General features: G+C 60.8%; 1 protein-coding gene across 1 annotated transcript; it reads right to left on the minus strand.

The window, feature by feature from the left end:
• Window positions 1-7,995: 7,995 nt before the first annotated feature.
• Window positions 7,996-11,573, minus strand: LOC311155701 (uncharacterized protein; the record flags this gene model as incomplete). Its single annotated transcript, XM_084209069.1, has 6 exons — window positions 7,996-8,432; window positions 8,706-8,762; window positions 9,018-9,120; window positions 9,485-9,586; window positions 10,897-10,992; window positions 11,505-11,573. The coding sequence occupies 6 exons, from the start codon at window positions 11,571-11,573 to the stop codon at window positions 8,233-8,235; spliced, it is 627 nt and encodes a 208-aa protein (XP_084065195.1). The 3' UTR covers window positions 7,996-8,232.
• Window positions 11,574-12,175: the final 602 nt, after the last annotated feature.

Consider the following 12,175-nt stretch of genomic DNA (forward strand, 5'->3'; position numbering starts at 1 on the left):
CAGGTGTCTGACCAACAGAGAGTTCCTGGGCCCTCTGGCTGCTCCCTTTTCCCAGCGCTGGCACGTCAGCCCCTGAGCCTGCTGCCATGCTGCCTCCCTGCTCCTCAGGGCTCTGTCCCCACAGGGCTGGGCTGCCTGGGTGCTGCTGGCGCAGGGCAGTGGGCACAGGCAGAGCTGGCAGCCAGCTCAGCTTCTCCCCGGTTCTGTGTCTGAGACTCCCTGAGACAAAGCTCTAACCCTGCAGAGCTGCCATGGCCATGTGGAAGATCATCATGGGCTCACCCAGCACTGCAAAGCTGGTTCAGATGAGACTCCTGGATGTGCTGGGGAGCTGGCCAGAGCACAGAACATGCACCTCAGATGGGGACAAAACGGGTGTCTTTGCCCTGGCTGTGAGTTTCTGCAACTGGCCTTTGCTGGCCCCAAGGCCGCCTCTCCAGCAGCTCTCCTTCCTCCTTCCCCCACTGCATCTCCCTGCCTCAGGCGCTGGCCTGAAACCTGGCCCAGGGGCAGCTTCAGGCCCACCAGGCCCCGTGCTCCCCCTGCGTCTCTCCGGGCCTCTCCCTGCCACGCTCAGGCCCTGCCACATGGACGCCTCAGCACTGAGCGCTGTCTCAGGGGGGCTTTGTCCTTTGCAGGCGACTGTGGTGATGTGGAAGATCCTCCAGGTGCCCTGTAACCCACGTCTATTGAAGATTTATTTTCCCCGCCTGTTTGTGCACCTGCTTTTCCAAGTGCTCTTCAGCACAGAAGAGATGCCAAAGAAGGTGGATACCTTCTGGAAGGGATGCCAGGAAGAGCACGGCCTTGCCACCAGCCCCAACAGGTGCTCCATCCCAGTCCTCCTGTGCCTGCCACGTGGCCTGGAAGGAGCCAGTGCTGCCAGCGTGACCTGGGCTTTGCTCTGCACACAGGTTTGCAGTGCGGACCCTGAAGTCCCTGCTCTGCCTTCTGCGCTGTGAGGGTGTGGTGGTGGCAATGGAACGCAGGTGTGGCTGGGACACGCTGCTCTGTGCTGACACCCACCACTATGCTGTGGGTCTGCTGGCCAGGTGAGCCCCCCTTCTCCTGGCTGCCTCTGACATTTCTGCTCTATGCCCAGGTGCCCCACACAGTCCCCGTGGTCATGGGCCAGGAGGGCCTTGTCACTGAGGGATGGCCAAGCACACTGGAAAAGGCTGGGAGAGCAGGGTGCCCATGAGCAACCAACTCCCACATGGACCCCTTGCAGGATGCTGGGAAAAACCTTACCTGTGTGAGTCAGTCCTGGGTTTATTCTCTTGGCTCACAGTCTTGCTGACATTTTTCTTGCCAGGGAGATGTCCTGTGTCTCCATACCCTTCTGTTCACGGATCTTTCGGTACCTGCTCCAGCTGCTCAGCACACAGGAGCCACGCTGGGATCTGCCCGCCCTGGCGTTCTTTGTGGAGGTGAGCCTCAAGGCCAGCGCTGCCTCGCTGAGCTGCCTCCCAGCTCTCTGCCCTCTCATAGCCACAGTTGCCAGGACGGTGCCCGTGCCCTGTGCTGCTGCTTGGGCCCAGCCCTGTGCGGTTCCGGACTCCTGCCGGCCGGGTCCCCTGTCACTGCCCTGTGCCTTTCAGGTCCTCGAGTGCCTGGAGTTGAGTGAACGCGATGCTGACAAAGTCCTGCAGATCTTCTCAAGGTACCTGCAGAGTGAGTGCAGGGAGAGGCATCGCCTGGCAGTAAAGGCCCTTCTCAAGCTCACTGATGATCCTTCGATGGTGAGAAGGGGGCAGCGGCTGTAGGGCACTGGGGAACGCAGTCACTGGGCCTTGCCTGGGCTTCGGGCACTGGGGCAGCTGCTCCCAGCAATCCTGCCTCCCGCTTCAGCTGCCCGAGTGCTTCAGGACAGGCCTTTGGCCCCTGGGCCCTGCGGTGGCAGGGTGGTGTTTCATAAACTTGTGTTCCACACAGACCAAAAAAATGTGGAGCCTAACTGAAAGACTTGTGGAGCTCCTGCGGGATGCAGATGGAGAGTTACTTAAGCCAACAGTCATGGTACTCAGCTTTATAATCTTGGACAAGGACACGCCAATACCCAACCCCATCGCCCAGCAGCTCGCTGAGGCGCTCCTGCCACTCTTTGACCATGTAAGGCTCTGTGCCCCCAGCCACAGCCACTGGGTGCTGCCTGGACACTTGGTGCCCTGTGGATTTGCAGGCCTGCACCCAGCTGAGCCCCTCGCAGCCCATGCTGAGGTCTTCTTTTCTTCTCTTCATACAGAATAATACCCAGGTGCAGCAGCTCTCCATATTGCTTTTCCGGACATTGCTGACTCCTCAACTGGTAAAGAAAACAAAGGCCATGAAGACACAAGTGCGACACAGCCTGCTCCCACTTTTCTTTCACTGCTATGATGAGAATCGGCGTGTGGCACAGGTGAGGACTCGTGGGCTGCTGGTGTGCCCCTGGGAGGAGATTCAGCTGCCTCCTGTACTGGTCACCTTCTGGGCTGCAGCCTTCTCCAGGCCGTGGCACAGGGACATGGGCCCTGTGCTGTGTGGCCATCTCTGGGTCTCTGCTGCTCTCCAGGCTTCTCGGGAAACACTACCTTTTGTGGTCAAGTTCCTGAAGAGGGGGGACCTTGACAAACTCGTGAAGAAGAAGAAGCTGAGGATGTTCGCAGACAGCCTGGTAAGGACTGCTTGCAACCCCCAGCCTCAGCAATGAGAAAGCCCGAGAGCGCAGTGGGGGCTGGCAGCTGTGCCCCTGCCCGTTGCTGCACCCAGAGGCCGCGCGGGCTCTTCTTCAGCGTCCCGTGGGCCCGAGCCAGGTGCCCATGGAGCCCCGGGCCGGCACCGCGGCTCCCCGGGCAGCAGCCGGCCCTCTGCGCCCTCCCCTCGGGAGCCCGGCGCCAGCGGCTGCTGGCCGCGCCTCAGGGCTGCGCGGGCAGGGGAGGCCGGGGCTGGGCGCAGGCAGCGCCCGCCCAGGGGCTGAGCCCGCGCCAACCCTTCCCTCCTGCCGCTCTCTCCAGCTGGCAGAGGACAGGAGCAGAGCGGCCGAGCACCTGCGTTGGGCCCTGCACTACTTGGAGAGCCCACAGGAGCCCCTGCGAGAGGCGGCCATCAGGTTCATGGGTGAGCCACGAGCCCGGGCTCCCTCCCCGGCCCGCCGCGGCTCGGCCCCAGCCCCGCCTGCTGGCCCGGCAGCGCCAGCCGGGCCCGGCGCCGTGGAGCCCCGCCTGGGCCGGGCAGCCGTGCCCTGGGGCGGCAGCGTGCGGCAAGGGCCCGGGCTGAGCCCTGCCGGGCCAGCGGGCCGTGTGGCCACAGCGCCGGCAGCGCCGCTGGCAGGGAGCTGTGCCGCTGGGGCCGTGACAGGCTCTGTGTTCACAGGGATGGCCGGGCGGCACCTGAGGGGGCAGCAGGAACAGCTCCAGATGATCATCAATGGTGAGTGAGGGCAGCGGGCTGACAGCGGGGCTGGCGGGGTGAGCTGCAAGCCCTGCCCTGGCTGCAGAGGGCTCTGCTCCCTGTGCGGACGGTGGACGGCGTAGTCAGAGCACAGCATCTTCGGGCTGATCCCCCTGGTTCATGCTCCCTCCTGGCCATGGCAAGAGCCGGCCAGGATGGCCCTGGCAGAGGGCTCTTCTCAGCTCCCCGCAGATCGGCATCTGATCTCGGCTCTGTTCCTCTCTCTTACAGCCCTTGAAGAAATGGCAAATGACATCAGCCGTTCTGTCAGAAGCCTGGCTCTTCAAACTTTACCCATTCTCAGGGCAGAAGCCACAGTTCCATATTCCATCTTTGAGAACCTGGAATATCGGCTCCGTAGGGCATGGAAGACAGGGCTTCGTGTCTCAGGGCTTGGCCGCCTGTGCTGCTGGAGCTCTGTGTAGAGCTGATGCTAGAGGCTCGCGCTGCCTGGGCCACCACAGCCTGGGGTTATCTGTGTTAAAGACTGTTTTTTTTTAATTTTTTTTTTTCCTTTATTATATAAAGATAAGATGTGTTACAGCAGACAGACTCCCAGGATCTTTTTTTTCCTTCCCAGGGTCTTTAAGGCATAGGGCAAGTGGGGGAAAAGGGTGCTTGTGCTCAGCCAGCTGCCCCGGCATGCTGTGCTGCGTGCTTGGCCTTTGGTGGTTCCGCTGAAGCCTTTGTGCTGCCGACAGAGCGGCCGGGCAGGGGCCGGAGCTGCGGGGATCCTTGCCAGAGCGGTACCCGGAGATGGCCACAGGCCCCGTGCCAGGCAGGAAGCTCCACCCGTGTCCTCCTGCCCCTGTGCTGCTGGCTGCCTTGCTGAGGGCTCCCAGGGGCCTCTGGATGGGGCTCCTCCGGAGCTGCTGTGGGGCTGCGGCGCTGCTGCCGGGCAGCTGGGCCGGCCTGGGGGCGACCCCGAGGGGCTGGGGCACTGGGAAGCCCTGAGCAATTGGCTGTCAGAGGCCACAAGCAGCCCCCTGGCAGCTGACTTGTTCCTGACAGCCGGCTTTTCTGGCGCTTCCTAAGGAAGTGGTTGCAGGGACCCCTGGAATCAGGTGTGGAACCCTGGTCCCGGCCTTTCAGGGCTGTGAGGCACGGAGTTCTGGGGCTGGGCGTGTGCCCTCCCTGTGCTCCAGAGTGGAGCCCTCGGCCCCTCAGCCCTAGGCATGGAGCTCCACTGCCTGCTTGCCGAGTCTTGTTCCTGTGTCCCTGGGGGAGGCCGAGCTCTGTGACTTTAGGGAGCATTGAGCCAGAAGAGCAGCAGCTTTGAGCCCAGACGGGACACAGAAAGGCCCTCTGGACAAAGGGCATTCCTGGCATTCCCAGGGCAGGGAAACACAAGAGTGTGGCGGGCACCTTCAAGGTGCTATGCTGGCTTTGCACTGGGCCACCTCCCTGTGTGTGCAGGGCTGGCTCTTTGCTTTGCTGTCCTCAGCCTTTTGCCGTCGTGCTGCTTTGGCTGCCTGCAGAGAGGGGCAGCCCTATAAGGAGGGTGAAAGGCCCTGTCTCCAACATCTCAAGGGGAAATGGAGCTCTCCGGGCCCTCAGCCCACGCTGTAAGCAGAGCAGAGCCTTTTCCCCAGCCCTCATGGCTTTCTGCCTGCTGCCTGCCCCTGGCCACCATGACCCACTGCACTCGGTCTGAGTCACCTACAGGATGGCTGGTGCCTCTCGATCTGCTGACGGGACGTGAGGGTCACTGAGGGAAAGGTGGGTGTCCCAATGCTGAGGGCACACGTGGGTCACTGAGCAGACTTGAGGCTTCCCCAGCAGGTTGCAGGTGCCTTATGTGTCACTGAAGGGAAGGCAGATGTCCCGTGTGTGGCCGAGGTGTCAAGACGATCACTGAAGGGCCTGCAGGTGCCCTGCATGCCACTGAGGGCACTGAGAGTCCCTGAGGGGAGGCGGGTGTCTGTCTGTCCCTCAGGGTCCGTCGGTGTCACTGAGGGAACGTGAGCGTCACCGGAGGGGCACACGGGCACGCCGCGTGTCGCTGGGCGCACATGCCGCCGGCTGAAGGGACGCCAGGGCCGCTGAGGGGCCGTGGGCTCGCCCTGAGGGACACGGCCGGGCCGGGCCGGGCCCCGCTGCGCCGCCGCCGCCCGCTCCCCGCCGCAGGGAGCGTTTCCCGCCCAGCGCGGGCGGCCCCGCCCCGCCGGGCCCCTCAGCCGCGGGCGGCAACTCCGACCCGCTGTGGCCGCCCCTCGGGGCCGGGCGCCGGGCGCCGGGCAGAAGCCGTGGGGAGCTGCCCTGGGGCTGCCCTGCGCTCATACACACCGAGGAGGATGGGGCAGGGTCGGCTCAGGAGCAGGGAGTGCTTCACTTTGCGAGGGGTAAAGCTGCAGGAGCTTAGAGCCAGAGACCTTCATAGCACAGGAATGCTGGAATTACCTGGTGTCACCTGTAGGGCACAGAATGGACATTTGGGCTTTAAAGTGCAGGTAATCCCTGGCCTGTGAGAATAATGAAATCGGAGGTCATCTGTCAAGTACATGTAGTGGATATTTGAGAATGAAGATTTGAGGTGATCTCTAGGGGACAAAATGACTTTTGAGGAAAAGTCTGAGTCATTTCTAGAGGGCACATAGAGATCATTTTGTGACAAGTCCTGAGATCAAAGACACAACATTTGGGGGGTACAATCTCAGGTTCTCTGCCTTCCCACTACCTCATCCCAGGCCCCAGCAGGGCAGCTTTGCCCTCCCTGTCCCCAGCCAGCCCAGCCTGGGCACCTCAGGGCTGCCCCCACCCTCCTGCTGAGGCCCGGCCTCGAGGGCTTCTGCCACAGGCCTGGCAGACGCTCTGGGGAAGCGCCCGAGCAGCCGGGGGCCAGGGACAAGGCGGCTGCCCAGGGGCTGCTTGTGCCCTCTGACACCCAATTGCTCAGGGCTTCCCACTTCCCCGGCTCCTCAGGGGCCTCCTGATGTTCTGCCAATTGACTGAGGCAATTTAAAGGACGCCCCACTGGAAATAATGTTCTTATTTTACTGTGACTATGAAGAACTCACAATGTAAAATAATGTATTAAATAAAAAATCTGCGCTTGATTTTAGCGACAAGCAAAAACAAGCAAGGTAGTGCACCTAAATCAGGACTAGAAGAGAGAAAGGAGAGCGATTTAGAAAGATAAATCACCAATTGCCTAAATTATTTATCATCTTGCAGATCTGCACTTGCTGGGGTGCCCCATTTTACACCAAGAACCTGGGGAACCATTTTTAGCAACTGAGAAAATCCTAGGTGATCCATCTACCCATAGATGAGGTCTCCAAATTTCCCCCGAAAGTGGGTCCAGGTTTTATAGACCAAAAAGAGTAAGTCCAAGTGACTCAATGATATTTTTAGCCCAGAAACCCCTGCAGCTGGTGGCACACTTCACAATCAGCAGGGGACACAGCTAGGCCAAAGCCCAGACCTCTGCTGGGAGGGTTTCCCCTCGAATACCCTTCTAAGAAACCTACATTCAAGTCAGTTGGGAAAGTTTCTTAAAATGATACATTGCTGGCACCTAACTGCACAGGGTTATGTGAAGGTTTCGAAAGCAGCTGCTTTGGAGTCAAAGAGCCAGCATTAAGAGTCATTGTCATCTGTTTGTAGCTAAATCATCCTTTGAGGGACTTGATGGAGTTTAGAACGAGCTAGAGACCAGACCTCTGAGTTTTTTAGATGATGCCATTTCTTTTCCTAATCTTCTACATAGACAGGAAGGGTGAGTTTGGCTCACTTCTCCACCACAAGGCTCAGAAGGTCAAGTTAAAAGACCTTTTAAGAATGTTTTGACCAATAAGACAATGCAAACAAGGATATTTAGGTTTCTCACCCAATCCTCAATATTTCATCTATGGACTCATGCTTCAGTGTAAGCTTTCTTAGCTAATCATGTTATGACGCACAAACTTACAGCGCTGCTTCTAAACTTCTTTTTTACCACTGTAACTACTTTGATTTTTCTATGCCTTTAACTCTAAACTCTGAACTTTCCTCCAATTAGCTTAAGGTGTCTCTGCTTTATATTATAAATCCATCTTCTCACTTCTAGCATCTAAGTTTGGAAGCCTTTTCCAAAGTCTCAGATCAAATCCTGTGTTTAATTCTAAGCCTTGGCTTAGTGGCCCAAAGATCTGAGAATTCCCTGCATGTCGCTCTCCAACAACAATGATGTGCTGTTAGTTCCAGAGTGCCCGGGCTGTGCCTTGCAAGTCAACTGCGGCACGAACAAGGCGGCTGCCAGGGGGCTGCTTGTGGCCTCTGACAGCCAATTGCTCAGGGCTTCCCAGTGTCCCAGCCCCTCGGGGTGGCCCCCAGGCCGGCCCAGCTGCCCAGCAGCAGCGCCGCAGCCCCACAGCAGCTCCGGAGGAGCCCCATCCAGAGGCCCCTGGGAGCCCTCAGCAAGGCAGCCAGCAGCACAGGGGCAGGAGGACACGGGTGGCGCTTCCTGCCTGGCACGGGGCTTGTGGCACCGCTCTGGCAGGGATCCCCGCAGCTCCGGCCCCTGCCCGGCCGCTCTGTCGGCAGCACAAAGGCTTCAGCAGAAGCACCAAAGGCCAACGGGGCTTCTGGCCGTTTTCCCTGCACACCCGGGCAGCTGGCTGAGCACAACCACCCTTTTCCCCCTTCCTCTCCTTAGCCCTGCCCATCCTGGGAAGGAAAAGTAAGATCCTGGGACTACGTCTACTATATAATATTTTTTATTTACAAACAAAAGAAAAACAAAAATACGAAAACAAAAATCTTGATGAAAAAGAAAATCCCTGCTGGCTCACATGGTCCCAGGAGACAGAGCCTTCCAGATCAACTCTCCACAGAGGCCCAGCAGCACAGAAAGGCAGTGCGGTGTGGACGAGGCCGTTTCTTCCATGCACTGCGCAGCTGATCGCGCAGCTTACACCATGTGGAGTAGGGTGCTCTCTGTATGGTACGGAGAACGAAACCAGTTTCCATTGCAAGATTTCTGATGGCAGGACTGCTGTCATAGGTCATTTCTTCAAGGGCTGCAAGAGAGAGGAACAGAGACAAGGTCAGATCCTGGATCAGTGGCGAGCCGAGAAGAGCCCCTTGCAAGGGCCATCCCAGCCAGCTCTCGCCATGGCCAGGAAGGAGCAGGGCCAGGGGGATCAGGCCGAAGCTGCTGGGCACGAATGGCACACGTGGCCCTGAAATCTCAGTGTGCGCTGCCCATGGGAGCAGAGCCATTTGCAGCCGGGGCAGAGCTTGCAACTGCCTCCGCTGCCAGCCCTCGCTGTCAGCCCGCTGCCCTCACTCACCCTCACAGATCAGCTGGAGCTCTTGCTGCTGCCCCCTCAGGTGCCGCCCGGCCATCCCTGTGAACACAGAGCCTGTCACGGCCCCAGCGGCACAGCTCCCTGCCAGCGGCACTGCCGGCGCTGTGGCCACACGGCCCGCTGGCCCGGCAGGGCTCAGCCCGGGCCCTTGCCGCACGCTGCCGCCCCAGGGCACGGCTGCCCGGCCCAGGCGGGGCTCCACGGCGCCGGGCCCGGCTGGCGCTGCCGGGCCAGCAGGCGGGGCTGGGGCCGAGCCGCGGCGGGCCGGGGAGGGAGCCCGGGCTCGTGGCTCACCCATGAACCTGATGGCCGCCTCTCGCAGGGACTCCTGTGGGCTCTCCAGGTAGCGCAGGGCCCGGCGCAGGTGCTCGCTCGCTCTGCTCCTGTCCTCTGCCAGCTGGAGAGAGCGGCAGGAGGGAAGGGTTGGCGCGGGCTCAGCCCCTGGGCGGGCGCTGCCTGCGCCCAGCCCCGGCCTCCCCTGCCCGCGCAGCCCTGAGGCGCGGCCAGCAGCCGCTGGCGCCGGGCTCCCGAGGGGAGGGCGCAGAGGGCCGGCTGCTGCCCGGGGAGCCGCGGTGCCGGCCCGCAGCCCCGCCGGGCCGGGGCTCCGTGGGCACCTGGCTCGGGCCCACGGGAGCCTGGAGAAGAGCCCGCGCGGCCTCTGGGTGTAGCAGGAGGCCGGGGAACAGCTGCCAGCCCCGCAACTGAGCATCGTGCTCAGGGGAATCTCCAGGCTGAAGCTGGGAGTTCTGGGCTGCTCTTACCAGGCCCTCGCCGAATCTCCATGTCTGATCCACCTGTAACATTTCTTCTATATCCCTCCTCTTCAGGAATCTGGCTGAACAATGCAGCGTTTCCCAGGAGGCCTGCAGAGCAGCAGACACTCACAGATGGACCCACAGCCAGGGCACAGGAGCATCCCAGGGCCACAGCCTGGAGGAGCCTGAAGCCTGGGAGGTGACCAGGGCAGGAGGCAGCCCAGCCCTCTCCCAGGGGGAAAGCAGCCGGCCACAAGCCCTCACCTCAGCAACAATCTGATTCTCATCATGGCAGTGGAAGGAGAGTGGCAGCAGGCTCTGGCGCACATGGGACTTCAGGGCCTTTCTTCCATCTCCTGTTAATAACTCCAGCATCTCTTGAAAGAAACACATGGAGCTCAGCTGCACCTGGATATCATCCTGTATGAAAGGAAGGGCAAAACACCTCAGCATCAGCTGCTTCAGGCCCCCCAGGGCACAGGCCGGCATCTCCACAGAGCACCGAGTGTCTGGGCAGCACCCAGTGGCCGTGGCTGTGGGCACAGAGCCTTACACAGTCAAAGAGTGGCAGGAGCGCCTCAGCCAGCTGCAGGGCAATGGGGGTGGGTATTGGGGCACCAATATCCAGGACAATATATCTGAGTAGCAGAATGGTCATCCTGACCACGTTGCTATCGTGTTCCTCCAGGAGCTGCACAAGACTTTCAGTCAGGCTCCACATTTTTTCGGCCTGTGTGGAACACAAGTTTGTGAAAAACCACCCTGTTGCCCCAGGGCCCAGAGGCCAGAGGCCTGTCCTGGAGCACTCGGGCAGCTGAAGCGGGAGGCAGGAGAGCTGGGAGCAGCTGCCCCAGTGCCCAAAGCCCAGGCAAGGCCCAGTGACTGTGCTGCCTGGCCCCACGCTGCCTGCACGCCTTCAGCCGCTGCCCCCTTCTCACCATCAAGGGATTCTTGCCCAGCACTACGAGGCCTCTGAGTGCTGTGAAACGCCTCTCCCTGTGCTTACTCTGCAGGTTCTGTGACATGATCTCCAGAACACTGTCACTGCATTCCCTCAAGTCCAGGCACTCGAGGACCTGAAAGGCACAGGGCAGTGATGGGGGACCCGGCCGGCAGGAGCCCGGAACCGCACAGGGCTGGGCCCAGGCAGCAGCACAGGGCGTGGGCACCGTCCTGGCAGCTGCGGCTACGAGAGGGCAGAGAGCTGGGAGGCAGCTCAGCCAGGTAGTGCACCTGGAGAAGGCACAGGGAGACATGGAAAGCTGCCAGAGAGAGCAATGTTCCCAGCTTCCCCAGAGAAATGCTTCCCTTCCCACCACACTCTGATGTGGCCTCAAAGGCTCACAGGGTCCAGCAGGCACGGCTATGGAAACCACGCGACTCATGGGGGAATTGAAGCCCAGCCTCAGGCTTCTTACCTGCTCTGGCCTGGAAACACGCTTCACCAGGAGCAAATCCTGCAGGGCGGCACTGGTCTCTTCCTCCTGAATTCTCTTGAGGAATTTGTAAGCAAACTGTAGGAGAAGGGCAGGAAGCCGGGAATGTTGCATGGAGTGCTCCACACACAGTGCTCAGCTGAGCAGGGACAGCAGGCCCAGCCCAGCTCGGGGTGGCTGCAGGTACCTGCACTGTGCTGTGGAAGCGGCCACGGCTGGATTGCTGCTCTTGTGTCTTGTCCAGGGCTGCATCTGGCAAAGAGAGAGCGCAGCCAGAGCTGAGGGGCTGCGGGAGAGGCCGGAGAACACAGCCCAGCCCTGCGCTCCCCAGGCAGGGAGAGCCCCGGGATGCCCCAGGGGATGGAGCACGGCCACTGCGGGGTGTCTGCCCGGCCCCTCTTCTGTCCTGTCAGTGGGCATGTCCCCAGGGGATGGCATGGCATGGCATGGCATGGCATGGCATGGCATGGCATGGCATGGCATGGCATGGCATGGCATGGCATGGCATGGCCTGGGGTCAAGCCGGCAGCAGGCCCCAGTCCTGCGGCCGAGCTCTGCCACTCACCCTCCTGTGGTGGCTGGAACGTCACCACCTCTTCAATCTCCTGTGCCGGGGAAGCTCCAGGGCGCTCTTCCTCCTCCTCCTCCACAAAGTCCATCTTGGGCACTCTCGGGGGTGGCTGCTCCATGTCTCCCACTGGATTTGTGGCTATTTGCAGGAGAGATGCCTTGGAAAAGCTCCAAGTCACCAAGTCCTGCAGTTGTGCCTGGAATGCACCTTCAAGAAAGAAGCCTCAGGAGTGCTACAGGACAGCAAGTCCTGCACTCGGTCCCAAGGGCTCCTGCTACAGGGACAGGAGACTCCTGTGAAGGATTGTGGCCTCGAGGGCACCAACGGCAGGTATGGGAGGCTCCTTGAAAAGCTCCTCCCGGGCACCAAGTCCTGCTCTGCCCTCGAGGACACCTGCAGAAGAGAAGCCTCAGGTAGACCACGGGTGAGCAAGTCACGTGATCTGGCCTCGAGCTCAGCTGCAGGAACAACGCCTCGGAAAGGCTCCGGGTGGGACACGAACGAGCGCGCTGTGCGGGGGCTCCTCACGGCACCGCTCTGTCCCGTCCTGTCACGTCGCGTGCTCCGAGCACTCTGGCGTGCTCTTGCCACTGCCAGCTCCTGTGTCATCAGGTGTCACAAAGGGCCCTTGGACACCCTGTCCCCTTCCATGCCACGGTGACCGTGCTGCACCGTGTCACAGAGGGCCCT

The sequence above is a fragment of the Fringilla coelebs genome (assembly GCF_963513975.1).
Source record: "Fringilla coelebs genome assembly, chromosome: 7".
Taxonomy (NCBI): domain Eukaryota; kingdom Metazoa; phylum Chordata; class Aves; order Passeriformes; family Fringillidae; genus Fringilla; species Fringilla coelebs.